This window comes from Aphis gossypii, chromosome 1, assembly GCF_020184175.1.
Source record: "Aphis gossypii isolate Hap1 chromosome 1, ASM2018417v2, whole genome shotgun sequence".
NCBI lineage: Eukaryota > Metazoa > Arthropoda > Insecta > Hemiptera > Aphididae > Aphis > Aphis gossypii.
In genome coordinates, this window is record NC_065530.1 from 15,948,769 (window position 1) to 15,975,329 (window position 26,561).

Genomic DNA, 26,561 nt, shown 5'->3' on the forward strand with positions numbered 1-26,561 from the left:
AGTACGGTAGTAAAAACGACTAGTTTTTTTTTTATAATAAACGAACGTGAATGCAATTATTATCATGTTATTATTTACGTGTTATCTCGTCTTACCTTGACGGCCATGATGGAAATGCACGCGCCCTGGTCCCTGAAGGCAAAGTACACTCCTTTTTTGGTAACTTTCACGGCTTTTGTCTCAGTATTGATCACCACTTCGTTATTAGCATTGAACCTCCCTTCACCGGCAGCTATCCGACCTGTAACACACCATGTAATCATAAATAATATTTTAAAATCGAATCGTTCGAAAAGTGTACTATATAGGTAAACCAGCTAACTATATAATATAGTTCAGACTTCAAATTTATATTGATGTATATAATATACATAAATGTTTCACGCGTTATTATAACCATCGAAATAAGTGTTTCGAGCTAAGATAAAGAGATATGGATCATCAAAGGAATAATATCTATCTAACATTATACCTACCATCTAATATAATACATAGTGTTTTTCATCGTCCTTGTGAGATTCGTTGATTAAACGCGTTTCATCATTAAGAATATATATATATATATTATGTATAAACCACACTAAAAATATCAAAATGTACCTACTTATATTGAAACATTATAAAATAAGATGTTCGGGATTTAAATTATAATTATTTTAATATTGAATCACAGGTATAATAGTAGACGTAGTAGATGAATATTATGATTATTTGTCAAAATTCATAATTTATATTTAATATAATATCAATATGTACCTGGTTATATAGTATGTAGGTGTAATATTCATAGTTACATTTAATGCAACTGAAAGAAATAATATACAGCTAGATATTATTATTTACAATCACCATGACTAATTATAATGCAAATTGAATGAAAAAGTTGATTTACATATTATGCATTTTAAAACAAAAATAGTTAATAAACTATAAAGTAGTATCAATATAATTGTTAATATATTTTTCTTTTAACTTATGGATACTCGATACTCGTATTATAATCATATTATGTATAAGTGTACTTCTCGCCGTGCACATATAGCATAATTATGAAAACTATAAAGATTAACTATAATAATTCCCGTTTCACTACGATGAATAGTTTTAATGTTTTAAATCGTTTTTAACATTTCCTCTAGTGTATAATAATAATTATATTTTATGATATTCGAGGTAATTATTTTTGAAAATTAATACTTAAAAAAATCATACTGTTTGATAGTGCTGTGTACTATAATCATTTTAGGTATTGTTTTGGAACTGCTAGAAAACTAAATACATAACTAATCTTGTACAAGTCGATATTTCGATAAATATTTAATAACCAAATGAAAATATGATGGATACATACCGACAGATTTGTAGCTGTCAGGTTCCCATGGTGGTGGTTCTCTGGTAGCCACATCAAACTCATAGTAGAGCAGTGAAAACGTTTCTTTGCATGACAGCGCATACCCTGGGAACAGTGAACAATCCCGGATGGTAAATTTGACTTCGATGTAAATGAGATTGGCTAGACCACGCTCAATGAAAGGCGTCCACACCCAATTATTGACGTTTTGCTTAGTGACATCGCACACAACGTACGATCGCCAGTTGATGCCTTTTTCAAAGTTTATGTAGCTCTCTTCAACCCACTGTAAAAGAAAAAAAATTAAATTAAATTAAAACGTATAAAAAAAAGTACGAAATATTTATATTACCTACATAGGAATAAATAAAATATATATAGATACATATGTCATATATACGTTATGTAGTATAATATTATACTATATAGTAGTATATTTTGACGATTTCCCTAGGGGTAGGATAATATATGTATATATGTATATATATGTGTGTGTGTATGCACGTATATAACAAGGTTCTATTGTCCTGGAAATTTGTCACCACTGCCATCGCCAATTGCGATAGTAAATAAAAACCCCCATTGGGTTAATGATCCGACGACCCTTTGCGACGAGGAGATGATGGAGACTTGTGCGAAAACATTCCGAGCACGAAATTCTCTTCTCTTCTCCGACGACCTATCTGGATGAGTCACAGGGATCCACCTTCAAAGGCTTGTGCAAATAGTATATATACGGGGCAAATGCAACGTATTCATTTGCTTTTGAGCACACACACATATTCGTATACCACGTACACACTGTGAATCATCCAAAACGTTAGGGTCGTAGCGCGCGCGAAATCTCATCAACTCACCCACCGCGCACTCTCCTCCGACCTTTATTCCCCTATACCTCTCTACATATACTGATTCTACTGTGGCACACTCAGTGTACGTGTCTATGGCGATTCGTCTTGATCGGATTTCGTCAAGCCCGACCCACCGAAATTGTTGCGAACGCTAAATTTACATAATGCCCGTAGAGAAAAGAGAGACAGAGTGGAAGAGAGTGAAAGAGAGCGAGCGAGTCACCGCCAGAGAATAAATTACATGAAATCGTGGGATATATAGTATAGTACTATGTCGAAGGCGGTGGCGGCGGAAAACGGTCAAAATAAACATTGTAACTATGTTTTGGCTTAACTTCAAAAAGATACGGAGAGATGCGAGGCAACCGGTAAACATCGACTTGCAAAAAATATACACAAGAATAAAAAAGGAAACTGTAAGTCTTACAGATTTTCCGATGTCATTCTCAGCCGTCGATTAATGCAAACGCGTCAAGTAAATATTTTTTTATGTTAATTACTGACTTAATTTTCTTTGGAATACATTATTGTGTATAATGTAGAGGATAATAAGAACGAGCAACGCCGACAACGAATACGAAATGGGAAAGTGCGGTCTCATTGTTTTATGTATTTAACCGTAAATAAATTTGAATAATTTTTTAAGCCATAAAATGTTTTTTAAAAATATGAATGCGGAATGAGAACAAAAATTTATCAGATTTCACACTTACGGGGTACAATGGGCACAATTGGAAATTATAACAACAATAAGAATGAGAAGTAAAGCAAAAGTCGAGAAAATTCAGAGGGAAAAAAATTCTCAAAGGTCAACTGCTGGGTGAAACGATTAATGCGTGCATCCTTATTTCGAGAGGACTGCATACGATTTTGAAATGAAACGATGAATTTTACCCCGATTCACGAGACTGTAATAGTGTAATATAATAACACATAACATTATTAAACGCATTCTATACAACAATGGACTTGGGTGATGCATGTCTCTGTGTATTATATATTATATTATTATATACACTGACAGTGTAACTCAGCGGCGTACTAGCAACGCGTATACAATTATACCCTTGGGAGAGGAGAAAGCGCGTTTTCCGGCGTCATTAACACGCCGAAAACCATTTTTCGAACGGAGTGCTTAATGAGCCCAGAAATCTTCCACATAATTCGGTACGTCATTACGGAGCGCGTTTCGTATATAGTATAATATATATATATATATATATAAAAAAAAACTATATATGTGAATTATAATAATAAGATATATGTGTATAGGGAAAAAAACGTAAAAAAGACGACGGAACATACAGCGACGACGACGACGACGACTTTGTGGTATTCATCATCAGGGAGGAAATACGTGGGGAGGAATATTTTATATATAAATATATATATATGTAATATAATACCGTATACACAACCCACCGCAACAGATGACCGGTCGCAAAGAGATGGAAGTTATTTTTTTTTCCAAGACTCACCGTCATAGCATTCGAATAAAAAAGTTAAGCGCGCGCGCTCACACACAGGACATGCACACACACAGTACACACTCGCGCGGCGCGCATATAACTATAATGTGTATTTAATTGCCCACCGCTGCCGCGCACGTTATTAAAGTGCCATTAATGGGGCGAACCGAGACAACACGCTGCTGCAGTGCGGCTACCTCCTTTTTTTTTTTTATAGAGGTACGCGCGGCGTATTGCATACTTGTATTATTATTATTATTATTATTATCATCATCATACATAATATATATTTTTTTTTACCGTGGAAAAGGAATCCGGAGAATATATAACCAAGCGTCCTCGATTTGTAAACGTCATTCGGGATAATTACATTAACAACCGGTAGATTCAATTCTAATAAGAGTTAGAGGTATACATATTAAATAATATATTTATACATAATAATATGCATAATAATAGTATATATATATATGTGTGTGTATCTACGGGATGACGGTATGTATAGACGGAGACGATGCTGTAAGGGTTTACACACATATATACCTACCTACCTATCTATATTCTATATATATAATATTATTATTATACATTATTGGTGGTCGTTCGCATGCCGCCAGTTGTAGCGCGCGCGTGTGTGTGCGTGAGTATACAAAGAAAGAAAACATACGAAGAGGTAATGGCGGAAGCAGAAAAGCAGCGGCTACTTGTCGCATTATGCAAATGTCCACGTCAAAAGATTGCGGTCCACGCCGCTGCCGGTGCCGCCAGTGTATGGTTTTCAAAAGGTGACGCGGTAAAATGTAATTTATTCTTTTGGACCCAACGTGTAGATATGTCATTGGATTTAAATATGTATACGCACACAACCGCATACGTACGTACACGTACTTCGATGAATGTGCTCTGCGCGCTGTCGTTTTGCCATTCAATCCCGTTATTCGTATTTCTATTTGATATTTTATTTTTTTATTTTGTCAACCTAGCTCTGTCCAGTATCGAGTATACATGTACGTATAAACGGCTCGCACACGACCGTCAAATCAACCTTAGTGGAACATGGGAAATTCAAAGTTCAAAACTATCACGAATAAATACATATATATATGTATATTATAATAATAATAATAATAAAAAAAAAAAAAACATAGCACGCAGACGGCCTTACATTATATTATAATGCGTATTGTATACAGTAATATTATATAGGTAGGTACGCACAAACCGTCACCGTCGTCGTAGAAACGTCGTGTTCTGCGTAGATTATGTCTAAAACTAAATGAAAAATAAAAACTTTGTACGTGTATTATAGTTATATGCACTTCAATCGAGATCTAGATGACCGATAAAAATCATATACATATACCGCCGCATTTAATGAACGGTTCTTATGTAATACGCGTTATCGTTGCATACCTGTATATAGGTATAATATGTTACAGACAATATAATACATGTATAATACTCTAGGTATAGGTATTATAATTTATAAGCGAAGGAAGTATACCCTACAATCTCTGTGCTATATTTTATACAGCGTTAACGATTAATGCGGAAAAATAGATTCGAAAAATTGTGGAGATAAAAAATTACGGGAATTAATACTAATGCATCGCACCATAATATATACGTATACCAGATACCTGTATATTATTATCTATAATAATATAATATATTGAACGTTAATAATTCGGATTATTCATGTTATAGTACATCATATTATACAGCGATAGTTACATAAAAGTCATATTATATAGATCAGGTCAGCAGACGAAGCCCGTCAACGGCGTTACTCGTTATTTGATAGGTACACATAAAAAAAATATATATAGTACATAATAGAACAACCGTGTACTCTTTAATGGCAGGACGGAAATATTTTGTCGGGTTGCGCGGAAAAGAGCATTTCGATGTCAATTCGGGGGGTGCGCGTTTTCCAGTTCAAAGAATATATAATATAGACACGATGACGGTCTTTACAATAACGCAATATACGCATGGTATATAACAATACAATATAATATAATAATATATATACAAGTGCGGTGCGCTCGTGAAATTTCCATTTATTGATTTGTTCGCAGAAGTGAAGAAAAAAGAAAATTAATTAAAACCAACCCCGTTTTCGATTTAAATTCAAATTCGCCGCATGTTTTATTCACGGGAAAACGACAACGATTATAACAACCACGAGCCTCTCTCTCTCTCTATATATATATATATATATATATATATATATAATTATAAAATATTCTCTCGGAAATATTATTATTTAGGCGATGGGGTTGGCAATGAATGCACGAATGCGCGTGAAGATCACTGAACACACACACCATTCACATTACTATTGGTAATGTCCAACATGCTATAAAATAATTATTACACGATAAGACGAAATAATTCTATTTATTTACGACGACCAGGCCAAAAGATTTAAAGGAGGGCATAATAACAATGAACACATCTTTAAGACTCGTCGCGATGGTGAATCGTCCCGGGTAAAATGAGAGTTTTTCGTGAAATTCTATACAACGTTTCACGAATAATGCAATTTCGCATCACGGCAGCAGCACATTCCGGATCATTAAACGAAGGGGAGAAAAAAAACGGAGATCGCGCTTTACACTGCAGCAGCACCACCCGCGGGACCAGTTGACTGATGACCAGCAATATATCCGAAATAATACGAGTAAATAACTCTTTGACGATGGCTGTGGAAATCCACAGGGTTTGGGGGTCTGTACAGAGGTGTTTCGCTCATTAGCTACGAAAAACCAGTACGCCGCCACTGCGCGGAGCGACAATGACAAAAGACGAAGGAAAAAACCAAGTATAAAATGATTAAATTATGAAAATTAAAGACCTCTGAACTGATATTTAAAAGAATGTTCTTGACGAGTAAACGACGACGGCAGGGAGAAGATCGACCGCACACCACCGTCGACCGCTGCTGAGAAGTTTCCCCGCGCTGTATATACGAACGCCAGTATAAGTTTGTTACTGCGGCCAACCCGATTAATTATTGTTCAAAAGTTTTGGCTCTACTGCCGCGTATATATATATATATATGTAATAATGTTCTCTTCTCTCTTCGTGGAAACTATAGTACATACATATATATACAGCTTTACCGTTGCAGCTATATAGTAATCCGAAACTCATGGGCCAAGCATGGGTCAGCGAGCTTTCGTCCGATCCTTATATTTATGACCCCTGTTTTTTTCATCCATTCCCAACCCCTTCAATCTCTTCCATTTTATCAGTTTTTCTTTTTGTCCACAACAATCACGTAAACCCGGCGAAACGAACGACGATTTTTCACGTACAAAGCGTTTTTACTTGAAATGTCACGCGAGACGTGAGACGTCGCCGAGGTAGCTGCTTAATAGTCGTGCTCGTATTGAAATTCAGCTGCAAAATACAACCGGTGGCTGAAATATTTTCCACATCGAGTTCAAAAATAGTTTATATTATTTATACAAACATGCAGATTTGTACATGTATCAACTTCCTTTCAAACTATAAAACCGAATACATAATCATGTAGAGAGAACTGATGTTTTGTCGGATACCAGCGGTTTCGCGTCAAACGTCGTTTCGTGTATTGTATAATATGAATACGTGATGTATTTTGTACACAATAATTTGGGCTAAAACACCGTACGCTCTCGGTGTGTCATGTTGTACATCAAAAGTTTAGTTATAATCAACTGCAAAAGTTATTTCAGAATACATATGCCTAGACAAAAGTACAAGTGCGCGAGAGCAGAAGACGAACTTTTGCTTGTCTAATTAATATAATATAGTTTAGTTATTCGATATATGACTAAATATTATACTGATATAATATATTACATTTACATATTTATACAATCTCACAATCATACTCGTACGTACGTCAAAGTCGAAAAATTATCATATTCGTATAATATTCAAATTTTATTATTATCATCAATCGAATTACTTTCAACTGCACGTTTACTATAATGTTTTAGGGTAAGTTGATTAATTCACAAATAATATTACCTATAAACGTTTATAGTAGGTATACACAAGTGCATATGTAATAACATAATATATTATTATATTATGTATAAGTATATTTGGAAATTTGTAACGAAATAATAAAATAGTTTGTCTCGGTAACGCCGTTATACGTCATTATACTACATCACACAATATACTTTCGCATGTAGAACTCTGGCGAACGCGAAAATGAATTTTAAACGTTGAAATGTTGATACGGGCAATATGTTAACTTCTATAATATATGTATTATGTATGTACATAGTAGGGCCAGAAATTATTGTGCGTTCAAAAACGGACACACACCAGACGGTATGCAGATTGAACTATACTTATGTATGCTCTATCGTATATGCACATATTACAAATTGTGTCATCCTTACATACACACACCCACGACTCACTGTTGGATACCCACCATCTTGAGACGTGAAATTCGCATGTAAATATAGTTATATAGCTGACATGTGTAAATATATTCATGTATTCATCAACGCATAACACGTGTGTACAGGCAGCAATATACGTTTATCAGCCGTCAAGAATTTACGACTTCCTAGTCCGTGAATTTATTTCGTCTACGACGAACACTATACCTCCTTCAGCTATAATAATACGAATTTAACGATATTTGCATGCACGCTGTTCGTCGACGAAGTGCCGCAACGCAGGTGGGTACAAGGAGAAATAAGACTCTAAATTACACCGCGTTTTATCTATATAATATGACGTATAAATGCATATTACACCATAACAATACAATATATTGTGCGTAAGGCGCTGAATATTCGTATAACATATAATATAGAAATATATTTTTTTTACCTTTTTCACCCGTAAGTTTTCTCTACGCGTTTAGCACACAGCGTGGAGCTAGTCAGTGGGGTATATAATATAGTATGTATAATATATATACGTGCGTGTACTGCAATATACTCTGTGGTTTATATTATCATGTATTATCGGAAGCAGCGGAGGAGGCGCATCGTTATATCGGTGGTCGGTCGTAAAAGTTGACCGACGCGGCGGCGGTGGCGTACGTCATAAATATTGTGGCCAGCCATAAAAACTTGGGCGAATTCGATATTATATGTACGTACGAGCAGAGGTTTAATTTCCCTTATACATATACCCAACGCGTTATTATTAATGAACTCCCTCGGGGGTACGCACGCACACACATACACGTAGACACGTATATATATATATACATTACACATTGCTGCAATAGAACGACGATCAAAGGAAAACGTCGATGACGACGAAAACACGTACGTAGCACACACATACAGGCGAGTATATTATATACTTAGTTTTCTCTAGTACGGGGAAAAAAATATCGACGTGTAATCCTTTGGGGATAGGTTGGATGCAGTAGATACTACCGCCTATAGCCACGTTGAATTATTATTATTTTACGATATATATATACTATATAGGCACAGTGTACAATGTGAAATCCGGCGAATCCGGTCGTCGCGTGACGGTTTATCGTTTTGCCGGAAAATTGACAAGTGGCAGTGGCGGCGACGAAAATTTCGTCTCTGCTTGTTAGTTGTATTATTGCACGTACACTTCATGTATATATATATATATATATAGGTACATACGAATACACACCACAGGTATACGCCCAGCTTAGGATATCCGCGCAGAAAAGTACCATCGCTTGCACCCTTGTCAACAATCATGACGACTGCTGACACGAACAGGCTCGTTAATTTTGGATTTGCGTGCGCACACTCGATTTGTACTCATTTCGCCATCACCGTATATAATATACATAAATATATATTTAGTACGTTATACTGTATAAGTTATCGTGTATAATATATATGCATGACTGCGGTATATCACGTTAATAAATCTGCGGAATTAACGAGCCGACGATTTCGTTCCAATATATATTGCATAATACATCATATATATATATACATGTACAATATACATGTTATTATATTAATATTTGCATATAGACACGCACGCGCATCATGTCATATGTATAAACGTATAAGAATAGCTGCACGACACCGACAATTTAACATTATAAATAAATATAATATGTGAGATGACATAATATCGCGACGGTTAGCGAATAATAATTATGGTTTTGTGCATATTAATATTCCACCGGATTATCGAAAAATGTCATCTCGAGGACGAAATTATCTTGCGATAAACGAAAACAAGATTATCTTGACATTTTTTTTTTTTTTATCGATTTACTATACTGAACTGCAGAAAATCACTTTATACAGACATCACTGTTGAGACTAATGGAGATCAAAATTTAAACTGAGATACTAAATAACTAAACCGTACAGATAATAAAATGGTGTACACCGATTTTCACTAAACAAGTCATAGTATCATAGGGTAATTTTGTACTCGTATAAAGTACGTGTAAAATATAATTTACAGGCGTCAATTAGAAGAAATAACTTAACGTAGGCCGTCATTTATTTTTTTCATCACATTATATAAAATATAATACAGAGTTCGCGCACGGTATACACACGTTATGGTCACAAATACATATTATAAGTACCTACTTGCGAAAAAAGTTAAAACAAAAAAATTAATAATAAAAACGAGCAAAACGTACATCACATTTTATACCTACAAGGAAGGAAAAATGATTTCAACGACGCCGGACGAGTGACGACCCGCCGCCGAGCTGTCGATGTTTGCGAGTATGATAATAATAATATATTATTATTGCTATAACACAATATTATAATAACGCACGCGCTCCAGTGTATGTGTATAATACACACACAGTATTATTATATATAAGTGTATCCGTACGCGACCGAATCTTACGGCGGCCATTGTGTTCGCCAATTGTTATAAAAGAAATTTCCGTCGCGTTCTTTTCGTGGGTGATGAGAGACCGCAGGAGTCATTATAATAATCTGGGCGGCTGCGGTGGTCATTTTTTTCACTTTTCCCAACTCGGCGCGTGTTATTACATCGTCGTCATTGTTATGTCGTGTAATCGTCGTCGTCGTCGTCTATCGTCTATTTTTTTTTTCACTCGTCTTCTATGCGACGCATACAATATAACAATGTTATAAAGTACGAGCGCTCAGCACATATTATATACTTTATAACATTATTATAATGGTATACATCTAGTACGCTACACTACACTGTGTACAGTGTATACGGTACCTAATATGGCCCCCTAGATAAAATAATAATAATAATAATAACAAACGACTGTACTGACGATGACGATGCGACGATACCTCTCGGGTGTGGCTTGTGAACTCGTCGAAATACGTTTCCAATTGAAAAGTCACATCGCTCGTCCGACAAAAAGAAATCGTTAATGAAATTAAACGGCCACCGCCGACAAAAATCGTACAAGATACTTTGAAAACGACAATAAAAGGGGCCACGGGAATGACTAATTTAATACGCACAGAGATAATTGTTTGCGCGTTCTATTTTCACGGTTTTCCTGCACGCACGCCCGCACGTAGTATAATATAGGTAGGTACTCTGCGCTGCGATAATATATAATAATTCTAAATGACGTGTATCTTCCTAAGGGAGACCGAGGGCAACACAACGACGAAAATGACGATGCCGACGACGGCGACGATGACGTCCACCGTACCGTGAAATGATCCAGAAAACCGCAACCTATCCTTTGTCCGTGCTGTTGTAACGACGCGGTGTGCGGCTATGGCTACGGTTTTTCTATACTTAAATATATACTCTCTGAGATTATTATATTATTCGTCGCCATCGGCCGTACAAAAACCCGCGGCTTGATTTAAAACCCATTTCGATAACTACCTTGGCGCTAATAACCGGAAACGGTCGAGGAGGTGACGTCCGAGTTTTCTAATTTAACTGATACGTCGCCTCCGGAGTCCGGACTGCCAGCGCCTTACCAGCGCAACACATTATTATGATTAGCGTGATATACTTACACGTAACATGCGTAGGTATAAAGTATAAACCTAATAATGTGTATATGTATAGTATATAATAAATTAATAACGATGCACCTTGCGCGTATGTCATCGCCGCCTTAGTCGACTATCGTTAGCGATGATTTCGTAACAAAAATATTTATAATTTAAAAACTTTTACGGTGAAAAAAATCAACTGCAGCTGTGTAGACAGCGCGACTAGCTCGGAAGGGAATAAAACGATTATTATGATCCTTTTCCCCTCCGTATACGATAATAATCACGACGAAATTTAACATATAAATGAACGAATTATCATATTTGTCTTTATGTATACATATATATTGACAACGTCGAGTCGACCGTCAATCAACATTATGATAATGATGATGATTATGATCGTTAACTATAGTAAAGTAAACTAGTAAAATATATATAGCAATAGTAAATAATGTACCTACTCACGAATAATAATATTACGAATAAACTGGCAACTGCACTTTATCTTCTGCAAAAAATTGTATATCACATCGTTTATGATTATGATTAATTGTTGTTTATACAAAACATTAAATTGTTGTTTCGACAGACGAGAAGCTGCCTGTTTTCATAAAAAAATTGTTTGAACTCTGATGTAAAAAAAAATAATAGGTAATATACCTGGGTATACGTCTTCGACGTAAACATCTATATTCTGTTATTTGTTCTGGAAATGCAAGTGTTTCTAGTCCTAGTCTTATATAGCTAGGTAGCCGTTATACAGACAATCAAATTGCTCGGGCGTAAAGGCTGTGCTTGAACGGGATACACGCGTATAGAGTGCGGATGCGGGAATAAATAAAAAAGAACGACGATGGAAAAAAAGGATATAATATAAAAATATATAAGAATATATAAAGACGTCCGAGCGCGCGCGATTTGCGTCCTGGGTGTGACCTGAACTTGTAAATTGTAATGGTAATAATTCACCGGATAATGTTATGTACATGTAAATTCAAAACGAGACTATACACACACACGCGAACGCTCGCGCGATATGTTTACTCCTTTTCCTCTCCGCTCTCTTACACTATATTATGTATAGTATATATAATATGCCCCGTCATCAGCAACCCCTTCACCTGTACACACCCGCCGACGCAGTCGCAGTGTGTATTGTTTAAGTATATGTATAAATGTTATTCTTTTACTTCTTACACGTATACATTGTTATAGTCTGTAACAAAACCTCGCACCCGATAAACACATAATATAGGTACATGCGGCGGCAGCGACAATATCGAACGCACAGGGCACAAAAGGAAACACCATCGTATAATGGTTGTGTGTATAATAATATAACGCGCGTGTATGCATATATGAGCGAAAAAAACACCGTAGTCGTGTATGCTAATTCCCCAGGCCACGAACGTTATTTCCGTTTTGCCGTCGGCCGGAATGTCAGGCCTGATTTAATTGACCTTTAACAGAGTGAGCGGTTCGGCGGCGGCGGCGGCGGCGACGACGACCCAATCAATTTTCAAAATGCCACATAGATTATCCTGCAGCTTATATCCTCGCCGCCGTTTCTCTCTCTCTCTCTCTCACTCATCTTCAGTTATTAAATATACATACATATTTATCAAAACGTATGAGTGTGTGCGCAGCAGTGTGTAGTAGGTGTTTGTGTGCGGAGTAATGTTTTATCTCGACCAGGCCGCCACCGGTGTCATAGTTTCTCACGGTCCAAATAAATCCTCCAAACAATATTTGCAGCATAATCTCATCTTAAAAGTGCTGACTAATCTTTCCCGCAACGACAACGGCTTAAAAACTATAATCAGCACAGATGACCGTAAAAACACGTAGACGACGACGCCACGACGGTGTTTCTGACACAATTTCACAGTTTCACGACATTCTTTCAAACGTTAAAAAAATATTTATTATTACACCCGACTATAATAAGCAATTGTTTTCTTAATATAAAAGTTTAAATTGAAAAACAAAATTAAATCATAGCAAAATGCGTGAAAATTTTTATCAAGTCGAGTAAATCAATGAAAATACTTAGGTATTTTAGAACGTTGAATTGAATTACTGTAGAAATTGGTTATATATGTATATGTATATGTCTATTGTATATTGTATAATGTGTACGTGCAAAATATACGTTCTACAGTACAACTTGTAATAGTTTAAACGATTAAATTTTATTGAATAATATGAAATTTAAAAAAATTTATTTATTTGCCATACTGAAATAATTAATGTTTTTTTTTTATATTTTCAGGAATTTAAATTAAATAACACGTGATTTATAGGTACAAAAAAAAAAAAAATGGAATTTTTTTGTGAATAGATCTATATCAAATATGAAATTTTAGTTTAGACCAACTCTGATGATAATTAGTTCATTAATAATAATTTTAAAGAATGTAATACTATAATATAATAATATTATATTATACTACCACAAAATGTGATTAGTGGTATACATTTTGAGGGTTCTATAAATTTACTTTGTTATAGATATAAATAATATATTTTATTAATTATATGAAAAATTAAGGTCCTTATTTTATTTTATTAAGTATTTTAGTAGGTTATTTATAATTTTTATTTATAGGCTATTCAGAAAAATGCATTTTTTATTTTAGGGTTTAGTATAACAAGTCCGTTGAGCAAAACATTATTTCTAAGTATACGTACATAATATGTGTTTATACATATACAATATACATATTACATAAATATATATATATATATATATATAAAATAATAGTATATATATATATAGACTATTCCACCATATAGTAGCTACTAGCTAGTAGGTATACCGTCATACCGATTATTAGGTATGACCAACATTTAAATACTATAAGTTGTACCTATCTTTCGCGAAAGCAAAGCGAAAGCAGTTCCCGTGGCGCCGTCGATTTTAAACCAAAAAAAAAAGTTGTAGGTACCTATCATCTATATATTTGATTAGAAATGTATTAACTTTTTCACCTATATTAAGTGTATTATAAGAAATCAAGTATATAACGCAATGGTTTATTTTAATTACTAAAATCCTTTAGGCACATTATACATAAATAATATAGGATGATTTATTCATACGCATTATTATGGCAATATAAATATTTTCTGTAAATTGTATTTAATGAACTTTAGTCTTATCCGGGTAATCAGTAAATATAATACACATGGTAACTGGGAAGTTATATTTTGATAACATGATACCTTCGCGGCTTCGCAATAAAGCTACGGGGGGCGGAAACGTGGGTGACTTTAATAGTTTTCAATGAGAAAACAATAAATTTAACGATTACTTGTCCGAAATTAATGGACAATCGCGAACGTTAAACGGTTTTATTGCTAAAATACGACCGTTTAATAAATGTCGGACAAATCCCATAAAGTCGACTGTAGTTAAAAACTGTGTTAAATAAATTTAACAAAAAAGAAAAAACAATGTACCTACAGCTATATAGGAATTAAGTAACTATTAAAAATAATACCTACTTATCGACTTCTTATAAAAAATTTTCAAACGGAAAATATACTTTGGATACTAATACCTACTATTTGAATAATTAATTTTAGCTAACATCATAAAATAAACGCGCGTAGGTGATATTATTTGCACATAGATAGGAAGGTATGTATAATATAATGTTGTTTAAATAGTGTAGCTTAAATCCGAGTACGAGTGGGTATGGACTAAATATAAATACGGTTAATCAATAATAATTTTATGTAAGTGCGTTAAGTCGTCCCTAAAACAAGTATGAACATAACGAATGCTAGTTTAAAAATATATATAATAATATACGAAGAGAATTTTTCTTAATCATGTGGAAACCACGAGTGTTCTTTATCAACGCGATTGGCGTAGTGTTTTATGAGCGTCGGACGCTTTATACCTATTGCAGCAGACCCAGACGAAACATGATGACAACGATTTGTATATTATTATATCTTTAATAAACTCATACTGTATAATGTATATTATACATTCGACCAGCTATGTTTTATGAGTCTGACGAAATATTATAAAATAATATTAAAAAATTAATGTTTTCACCTGAAATCCATTACGTGCGGTACTATAACGCAGTGCGGATGACTATCGTGTGAGGCGACGATTTTCATCGAGTTCGTAAAAAACATACAATGCGAATACCCTACCTATGGATGGTTACTGGTTAGTAAAATATATAGTACATCGTGTAATTATTATTAACAATACGTGGAACGCATATACAAATTGTACGTTGTACATAATGTGTACTGATGACGGCGGCGTCGGTGATTATTACTGTATCTATATTATCGTTCTGTCGTCGTGTTATTTAAAATATCGTAATAACTGTCACTGCAGTACAGCCGAGGTGGTGACTGCGTACGAACTCTGTGGTGCATCTAATAATAATAATGATATATATATATATTATACGATGTACGTTGCACGAGTGTTAGGACACGGCCAAACGCATTGTAATTGACATTAGAATAAAACGCACATCGGCGTTGACGGTCGTAATTGACGGTTATGTTAATATGTGCTCCGCGGATGTGTACCAATAAAGGATGCAATTTACTACGCTCGTTTCAGTATGTATACTTGCACGTGCTCGCGCGCTATATTGTTAATCGAAGTAATAATTCGTTATTTGTACACATTGTATATAATATTACATAAAATACTCGTATGTACGGCTATTTATAATGATAATAGACACACTGAATAAAATGTACTTACACAGCTTATATGATACGACGACCGATATGCAACACTTGGGGAAGCCGGGGAGGCGATAAGCCCGCGTAAAATCAGAACAATATTATGTCGTTTAAAAAAAATAATTTAAATTATTTTCAGTAACGCCAACCGAGCATATACCACATAGCAGTCATATAGGTAGTATGATATATGCATGATGTACCATACAAATTGAAGTGACAGTGACACAAATTTGTTTTCACCGGACAGCGGCCAATACTTTTATAATTATCAAAATACCAGTGGTTGGGACGCGACTGTTTTTTATTATTTATTTTTTTTATTATTTTGTAACCCTCCAATGTTACAGTTATTTCTAAAAATAGTTGTTTGCCATTGCTATTTTTCAAAATTATTGTTTACTACCTAATAATTGTTTAAACGTAAAGAGCTATAATATTATATTCGCAGAATTTTTTTTTAAATGTTCTTGTATCAAAAGCAAATAATCGTGAAATATTATATAATGACTTATCAATATCAATATTAACTATATTGAATTATCATGATTCAGAAGTTTATTTATCACAGAATATTTTTTAACTATCATCAAGTAGGCAGCAATAAATTTTACTACGCTAAGCGTGAAGTTTTAACTAATTAGTGTACTTTAGCACGCCACTACATTGTGTATATACTGTGGCAGAGCTATAAATAAAGTAGCGCACTACAATTAGGGCGCTACTTTCGACTACTGCAAGATATCAACCAAATATTTCTAATCGATATAACTATATGTAATATGTATATTATCCAAGACACATCTACTGAAATCTCTTATTTGTTATTTATCTAATGACTAGATTGGACTAAACTTTTTATCTATTTGTGGAATGAAGATATTTTCAAAAAAAGAATTGTATTAACTATAACCGCCACAACCGCAACTAAAAAATTCACGAATTTATCGATGTCACAGAAAAGAAAATGGCAACAAGTTTGCTGTTTTCTACTGAGAATCACAACGTATTACTCGGTATACATTTAAAAATGATTGAAGTAGCAAAATAATAATACATAGGTACGTATTATAATGATAATATATAATATTTAATCCAAATACATTTATATAAATGTTGACATTTTAATATTTATTCAACCCAAATAGATCGGATCAGGAAAGAGATGCACCACTTATGCATTGCATTAATTTCTTTAATATATTTGTACTTAACTGCGATATAATAATAGTGTTGTTAGATGCGTATAGTAAATTACAAAAATGATGGTATATATTATATTTATATATCCATATATATTTTTTTTTTTGGCAAAATATCTATAATATTTGCCCGAAGCACCGAAATATTGAGGTTTTTTGGAGCTGAGTTGGGTAGTATCTGGTATATATAATCCATAATATTATCTATTATCCGCGATCGTATTATTGATGCATTATCGTAAAAAATTTACATTTGAAAACAAAAAGATTTATTGGTTTTAGAAGGCAGCAGGGGTTTCGTTGCTCGAGGTTTTATTTTTTTTCTACGACGGTGAAATAGTAAAATACCCTATACATACCTATCGACTATCGATAATAATGTAGATACTTATTTTGCGGGGTGTGGTCCCACGAAAAGCACGTGATAATAATTATTATTTATTACTATTATGGTAGTGCAATAATATGATAGCTGCAATAATTTGTATTATTTTTCCTATTTTCGGAGCGGCTTAGGTTCAAGACCGAGTGCAATAATATACCATGGCGCGCGGCGATTTCGCCCGGAACCACACGAATGACAATACGAATAATATACGTCCTAATATTATATATATACGTAATGTGCGGGTACTTTGTACACATCGCACGCGGGGGAATTCCAAGCACGTTTACTTATATATATACTCGGAGCAAGAGACGACGCTTTTAATTGGACTCGCCGGACACGCCCAGTTTTCGTATACTGCCTCCGGCGGTGGCGGTATACCGCTCGCCGGCCCGCGAACGAACGATGACGGACGGACGCGGATGGACGTCGCCGCACACGAACGCACGCACATCGTATGGGTATATAACAGTAATATAAGTGTCCGAAACAAAATCTGTATAAGGCTTCCCGTCCATCGGACGCCAAGCGCGATTCAATATAATGTTATGTAGGTACCTACCTATAGATATACCCGGGTAACCGCGCCACCATTTTACCGATCGGATTACTCTCCCTCTCTATATACGTACAATAATATAATAATAATATTATATATAGGTGGTATATATGCATAAATCCCTCCGCACTAACCACCGTAGATATAGGTAGGTACAACAATACATCACACCCTAGAAAATCCGATATTATCGTCTTCGCTCGCCGGACGACTGATTGCCGCGCATGCGGAAATAATGATATGGGATACATAATACGCCTATCTATGTAAAGGGACAGACTTGAGACTTATGCACTGCATGAATGTGCACGCGTATATGTGGATTGTAGATAATATGTATAATATCCTATAAGGCGTAGGTACTACTACAGAGAAGTCGTGGTCGACCTCGGACTAAGTATGTGTGAGTTATAATATATATTTTGCAGGTTAAGAATGTCAAACAATGATTTTGATTAAATTTTAAGACCAACTATTTGTATACATTATTATTTATTATATACCTACCAATTACCAGATTTCTCAAAGCTTGTCAAAATGCAATGTCAGATATCACATTGATAATTTGCATAAAAATAAATTCAGTAATTTTTTTGCTTTAAATATAAAGCCAAGAAAATCCGATGTTTATTTTCACTTGCCAGATGATCCGCAATATAATAATAATATAGGTATAGTATAACGAGTATCTGACTATATATAATAAGAGGACACATTTTACACTTACGAGTTACGATAACGGCGAGTATATATAGATTAGATATAATTGATGTATAAGGAGGTGATGACGGAATGATATACATAATATGTATAATGTATATGATAATAATATATAATGGTATTATTATGATAAAAATGCGTGTAGACTGTAGACTGAATAGGAATATTTTTATATAGGAGTGCGTCGCCAGGGGAGAAACGTGCGTGCGAAAGAAAAATAAAATCGAAATTCACGTGTCCGCGCGTGTGCATAAATTACATGTGTCGACCCACCGTGTTTTCCTATTTAACCGTGTACCTATTATACTAACGGGAAAAATCGGAAATTACGAAATCACTGTAGGTTACCCTATACGTGTTAAGTTATAAGTGTACGAACATAATCTGCAGCTATATAATACTATTTGTCGTGAGACGGAAGATATAAACGGGCGAATTAATAATTATAAACATTATATTATAATAACTCAATCTTACATTGCGTGCGATCCGTGGAGGGGTGACACCACGTAGTTTCAACATGATTTTAACACAGGGCGAAGTCGATATATATTACAGCCCCGAGCTCGCGAAGGACCTATAAACGTTCAATAGGTACCTAGTCGTTTCCGCAGGTATAAGTACGTAGCGAGTAGTATTGATGTATAGATTAAAAGCAAGGTATTTGCGAATCAGAATTATATAAAATAATACATGACAATATAATATAGTATTATATTAAAATAATATAATGTTGTACCGTACTGTCGTCGCGTTTCCCGTCGAATTTTCACGATTGCGTTATCCCATACGAGAAATATAATATTATACGAAGCAGCAAGAGCTGATCAAGTCAACGCGTACAAGATTTGACCGTCAAATTGTCCACCCAGAGTTTGTCGCCAAAGACGGCGTTTTATTTATCGTATACGCGCGCCCACAGTATTACGTCTACTTACTTACGACGCGCTGAACCGTAAAACTTGTTTCCTACAAAGTTTCTAAAACCCTTTATACACTGAGTATTTGTTGTAGTATATATATCTATAAGAGGAAATACGACAGATCCACAGCATTTCGTATGTAAACTTAAGTACTACTTCCGAAAATAAGGCGGGCCAAAATAGTGTTTTAAAACTAATATATAATATACATATAATTGACAGAGTTTATCGGCGGCGGTATGTACACACTAAATGATGGAGCAGTAGTGCAAGCGGTGCACCAATACAGCTGATCAGTAAAACACTCGATGGACGTTAATTATTTTTTTTTCCGGGAAATGTGTCACTTTTGACGTCTAGTTGACCTCATTCGTTAACGGATTCGTGTACCCCGGGGACGTTAAAAATTAAAATATTCTCTTCTACGAACATAAAATGTAATACTTCGAACATTTTCAACATGTAATAATGTTTACTAATTGTAGTTCAATCGAAAGTTTTAAACAATCAAATAGAAAATAATTATAGATAATTTAAGTTATTAAAGAAAATGTAAATGTATTATAAGTGGAAACAATTCTACGAATCTGTTTTGGTTGTGTATGCTTACCTACTATAAACTTATACGATATGAACACATTACAATGGAGTTGCGATGTGGTATTAAAAGATTAAAGAAACTTGATCAAACGTAATCCAACGAGAAGGGTCGAGATAATGAAAGTCAATAGTTTTCTTTCACAGAAACGCGGTTTATTCTTTGTCTAAGAATGTTTTCTTAGGGAAATATAAAGGTGTTGGCCCAATAAGGAATAAACCGTATTATTTTCGGGATGAACATATGGTTTTCCCTTGCGGAGGGGTGCAGGATCGTAAAAGAAGATTACTAAAATATATCAAATCGGAGACCGCCAGATCATACATGGGTTTTGATTGGGTAGAATCGAAAAATCTATTAGCCTCACTGTACAAGATTCCGTCGCTATAATCCGTTACACATGTTAGATTTCTTAGAAGCATTTTTATTGTCATCCATAAAAACAAATAAGAAAATTTGAACGGCGTGCTTACGGATTGCGTATAATACATAACTGTAATATAAGTAAAAGTATATAATTTAAAATCTGTCATCTAATCGGGGCTGGCAACGATGCTGCAGCACCAATCCAGTCCATTTAACATCAAAACTCCATATAATTCGGTCGTAGATTTTTATGATATAGATTTTATCTAGTGGAAAAATACGCCAGTGAAATTTATACCAGCATGTAAAACTATTTTTTCTCTATGCCTCACTTACTACCAATAAACAATACAGTGTATACAAATATCGTATAAGATCATTGACTCACCCCTGCTGCGTTAGCGTCTGGTCCGTAAGGATACGTAGTCCATCGTAGGCTGGGTTCGGTAGTGGTGTCCAAAAGTACGACTAAAACAAACAAACAAAATATATTATTATACAGAAAATAAGGATGCGCGAGTATTGCTTGCAAAATGTATATAATACTATATTATTATGTAATATTTATACAATAAAAAAACATTAATTTCGAACTGTTATTAGAAGTGAAACCTATTAAATTCTCAACATTATAATATATATTGTATGTGAACTGTTATAATATTATAGTAGTGTGTTTATTTATAAATATATTATAAACTTGTTCGGGATCCCAGTATATTGTACTTAATAATAATAATTAACAATATATAATTGACATTTTCTATTATGATTAATAATTACATATTATTGTTTACTGTAGCGTAGTGCTGCAGCAGTTGAATACGATTTGGGTTTATTTTACACGCAGAATAATAATTTATTAAATTAATTAAATCACGATTTTGCCATAAAAATTCTCCCCTCTTCATGTTAGGTATAGGTAGGTTAGGTACACCATTTTGTCTTATGTACATATACGTTTATGTATCTATTCGTCGTAAATTCACGTAATACTTTACATGGATATGGATTGGACGACTATATGGGTCGGTCGGTATCTGTTCAATATACATCCTTACACCTACATTGTATATACTTTACTATATATACATATAATACCGGGAACACAGTGAATTTGTCCCGTGAAAACCGTACACGACGAAGTAACATGAACTAAGGGACCCGCGGGGGTTGTCGGGGAGAGGTTGATGGTGCATATAGGTATATATATATATATAGTATAACTAAGGGACTACGAACATAAATTTCGACGGCGTGGTATATAAATGACTGTACGAGAGTTTCTCATTTGTTCAATTGGCCTCCGTCCGCCCTTTTGCGTGTTAATACACATCCCCCCTCTCACGCCACGGAAAACCCGTCCTCCTCCCCGCAATACTCTCCCTTTACCAATCAACCCGTCACACGGCGCTTGGCTACATTGCAGCAGAGTGTCCGTCGTATACGTATGCTATATATATATATATGTATATGTATATTGTATATATTGGATATACGAAAAAGGGACACGTAATCTGTTTACTCCCTCTCGCCCGGTTCCATTTATATTAATTAAATTCCCACGGGCCAAAACCAATATATACCTATATATAAATAAATACGAGTATACTACGACTGCGCTACAACAATTTACCTACACATTAAATACTTTTTCTAGGGAAAATCGACTTTTAATACCTTTATCATTTGGGGTTAGTGAAGCGGGGAGTCGAGGAATCGTGATCGGGTGGTGTCGAGGGGTTGCCTACACGAGCCTTAATGAAGTTGTACACTCTGATGCGGCGGCGGAGTAGGTGGTGGCACACTGTAATTAGCCAGCGCTTATACCATTTCTCCTACCACCCAAACATAAATCCGGCTACTTAACAGGCGTCTCACACGCGAAATGGACATTAAAAATATTAGGTGGGTACCGAGAAAATAAAATAAATAACGATTTATTATAATAAACACATACAATATACATATATATTCTGTGCTCTTACGAGGAGGGTCGGAAAAACTACTTCGAGACATGTGAAACAACTCTATAATGATATTATCGTCGCTAACGATCGGATTTTTAGGTGTATGCGCTTGCATAGGGAAGACTTACGGTGCCCTTATACAGTTATATACATAGAGGTATGAGGGATTTTCAAGTATATATATATATATATAGGTATATAATATACACTGCAGTATGATAGAAAGGGGCGCCCTACACGCACTGCAGCCATGTGATTATATTGTTTCCGGCCATTTTTGTTCGCGCACTCTTGATTGGTTGCTAAATAAAAAAAACCCGCGCACACGACATCGTTTTCGTATTATGCACACGCTAATTTAGCCGAGTGCTTATGCATGGTAACCTTCCCTCTCTACCACCCGCTATACAGCGTAAAAGACAAATAGGAAGAAAACCTTTTTATTTAAAATTTTTTCCCTTTTGTTTTTTCGTGTGCAAAAGTAAACCAAAATATTTTTTTTTCACCATTTTCGAATAGCTGCGTTTTTTTGTTGCGTATAGCTAATAGTACCAACAAAACTATCTATTGTTGTTGAAGTAATACTTCTATAAGAATCTGAAGTAAATTATTATATTTATGCAACTGGTAAGCGATAATCATGCTGGTAGACTATCTAATGTGAAAATAAATACATGGCTATAATATCGAGTTAGTTTTTAAATTTATAGTAGCAGTTTTGGTGTATACGTATCAAATACGTGTTTATAATGATTTCAAACATTGAATTCTTAAATAACTAGATTATGTATATAAAATATACATAGTATATTTCACATTATAAAGATGTGTAAAAAATACGAATACATAAATATATAGCAGTAACTTAATGAAATTCATGTAGGTAACCCAAAATTATATTGAGTTTTTGTATATATTTTGATTTTTATACCATCAACGACGATGGCCGTAATTTGTATTGCATACATGCCATTATAAACAGGATTAATCATTATTATTATGAATAAACGACGTGATACACGGCTGTAGGCGATATATGTATTACTTTTTACAATATATATAATATTTAGTCATGTAACATATATATATATATATAAAACGTCTTTTATCATAATTATTTTCAATGGTTAAAAATAACACAATATGTATAGTAAAACTATCACAAACGCGTTAAAACTATTAATATTATAACAATATTGTGTATTAAAAAAAAAACGGAAGAACATAATGCATTGCTGACTGGTCCGACGAGATTATATTATGCACGGCCAATCAAGTATTCGACGATGGAGTTTAGCAAACATGTATTTTATATACAGTTTAATATAAAATAAATTCCATGGTGTTAAGCTTTTTGTCTAATGCTATATCCAATAATAACAGATTAGTTTTAAACCACAAAGACATAAAAAAAAGACCCCTTAAGATGTGTTTGATGTGTTTGCACTATATATATAATATACATAGTATAATACACTTGCGGCACCACCAAAAATTAGGTATATATTTTCACTATACAGTGATGGCATTTTACGACTTATGCCCTGCAGGGACCAATTATTAGAATTTAATCCTCTTGAACCCTTCGATGATATGAGACTAAAAAAAAATAAATCTCGCGTGTATACACAAACGTGTATAGTGTATACTGTTCATAGTATATTTACCACAAGTTAATTCAGTTAAAAAAGAGAAAGAGAGATAGGAGGAAGAGCAAAGGGAAAAGTCGTAAAAGTCGTTGGTGCTGTAAGTTTATACATTTTACAGGTCGCTTGTTACGGATAGGGTCATATTAATGTATTTCGTCGTGGCTCTAAATCGCACAACCTTTAATCCCTGCGGCAGTGCACGCATCATTCTGCATCTTTCCACGGTGTGTACGTTTCGTTGATAATGTTATAATATTGTATGATATTAATTTTAGGTATGTACTTTATAATTACGTTTTAGATATATTATTTCCATGGCCGTAAAACAAAATAAAAAAACTGTGTTACCCTATGCCATAATAGACGGCCGACGACGACTGGTTGTAAAATTATAATTAAATGGACGAAGCGCGGGATATCATCACTGAAGATTCATCTGGCGGTGCTTTTTTTTTTTTATTATACGGCAAATGAAGTCAACGATTTTATTAGGAGTTCCAATAAAACAAACCCACAATTTATAATTTATTTTTTTGCCAATAGCCTTCGCGTCGCGGCAATGTGTGTGTAGGAGAGAAAAGTCAAATCGTAAAACATGTCCGAGAAATAAAAATATACACTGTATAGACATATACAATATACATATATTGTGTTGTTTTTATTATTATTATCTACATATACGCATTATAAACAGTGGAGCAAACACCAATGGAAACAATTTAGCAGAGTCCTTAGATGTCAGGAATAACGGTGCGGTCTTTAAAAATAGTGTACACGTATATAGGTTCGCAGCCAATAAATTGCAGCGCAAATTTTATTATTACAGCAGGCTTATAAAACGAGAGAACATTTTTTTTTTTTTTTTATTAACTTCTTATATACAATCGCACGTTTTTATACCTACGATATTGTTGTATATATATACATAAAAAAACTGTAATACACAGGAAATTTTTTATTAGACAGAAAAAAAACTTTCATCAACTGCGGCAAGGTAATGAAAAAAAAATAATATACATCATACCTATAACATAACGTATCATACGCTACCTACGTGCAACACGGGCAAACAACAGACAATAATATAGTAATAAAAAAAATAACGATACACGATAGACGTGTGTGAGTAGGTAATTAAAAGCAGAAAAAATAGTAAGAGAGAGGCAAAAGGAAAATTATCGTTGTGGATAGATGCAGTAAAGGCGCACATATATTATACGATTACACGCGTGTCGTGTTCACGTGTACCTATGTATAGCATACAGTGATGAGCTTGCGAGTAGTAAACAGTCTGCGGACTTTTAAGTATCTTTATAAAACGACCACGATGGAGGGAAATGAGACTTTTGTTTAATTTTACCTTAAATATCGTAGGTACATAATACTATATACACAAATTACTACAGGTACCTGAACGTTATGGCCTTTGAAACACGACGGCCCCACGAAAAAGATCTTTTTATGAGGACGACACAAAATATATGTATAGGTATATTATGTATGGCCTATACGATAAATTTCAGATTGGTGCAAAAAAATATGGTTACGTGGATGTACCAACACAAGATTAAACGTACGTAGACGTATATGAGTATACATTGTCTTTCGCGAGTAAAAATAAGTCTTCTCCACAGATTCGAAGGCCGTTCAACGAGAGCGCGCGCCTGCCGCACAGACCGCGGCGGTGCATCGATCGGCCGGCTCTTCAACCCCACCAGTGCCACGCGGGTGCGTATATGTATACGAATATAACGTGTCTCTCTCGGGAACACCGCAGCCTTCCCCACCCGAACTGACTACACGCGTCCCCTTCGACAATTCCACCACCTAAGGATTGT

General features: G+C 34.6%; 1 protein-coding gene and 1 long non-coding RNA gene across 9 annotated transcripts in view; one reads left to right on the forward strand and one right to left on the reverse strand.

Moving 5' to 3' along the window:
- LOC114123847 (ephrin type-B receptor 1-B) overlaps positions 1 to 26,561 on the reverse strand; it is a 119,757-nt gene that overhangs the window by 23,855 nt on the left and 69,341 nt on the right. For all 8 annotated transcript variants that reach the window (XM_027986968.2, XM_027986967.2, XM_027986966.2 and 5 more), the window contains exons 3-5: positions 21,493 to 21,572; positions 1,352 to 1,637; positions 96 to 241 (exon numbers count right to left, since the gene is read on the reverse strand). In XM_027986968.2, the coding sequence (XP_027842769.2) occupies positions 96 to 241; positions 1,352 to 1,637; positions 21,493 to 21,572 (512 nt within the window). The remainder of the gene's footprint in view (positions 1 to 95; positions 242 to 1,351; positions 1,638 to 21,492; positions 21,573 to 26,561) is intronic.
- LOC126549223 (uncharacterized) lies at positions 2,579 to 3,170 on the forward strand. Its single transcript, XR_007603367.1, has 2 exons — positions 2,579 to 2,677; positions 2,745 to 3,170. It is a non-coding gene; the product is annotated as an uncharacterized LOC126549223 (long non-coding RNA).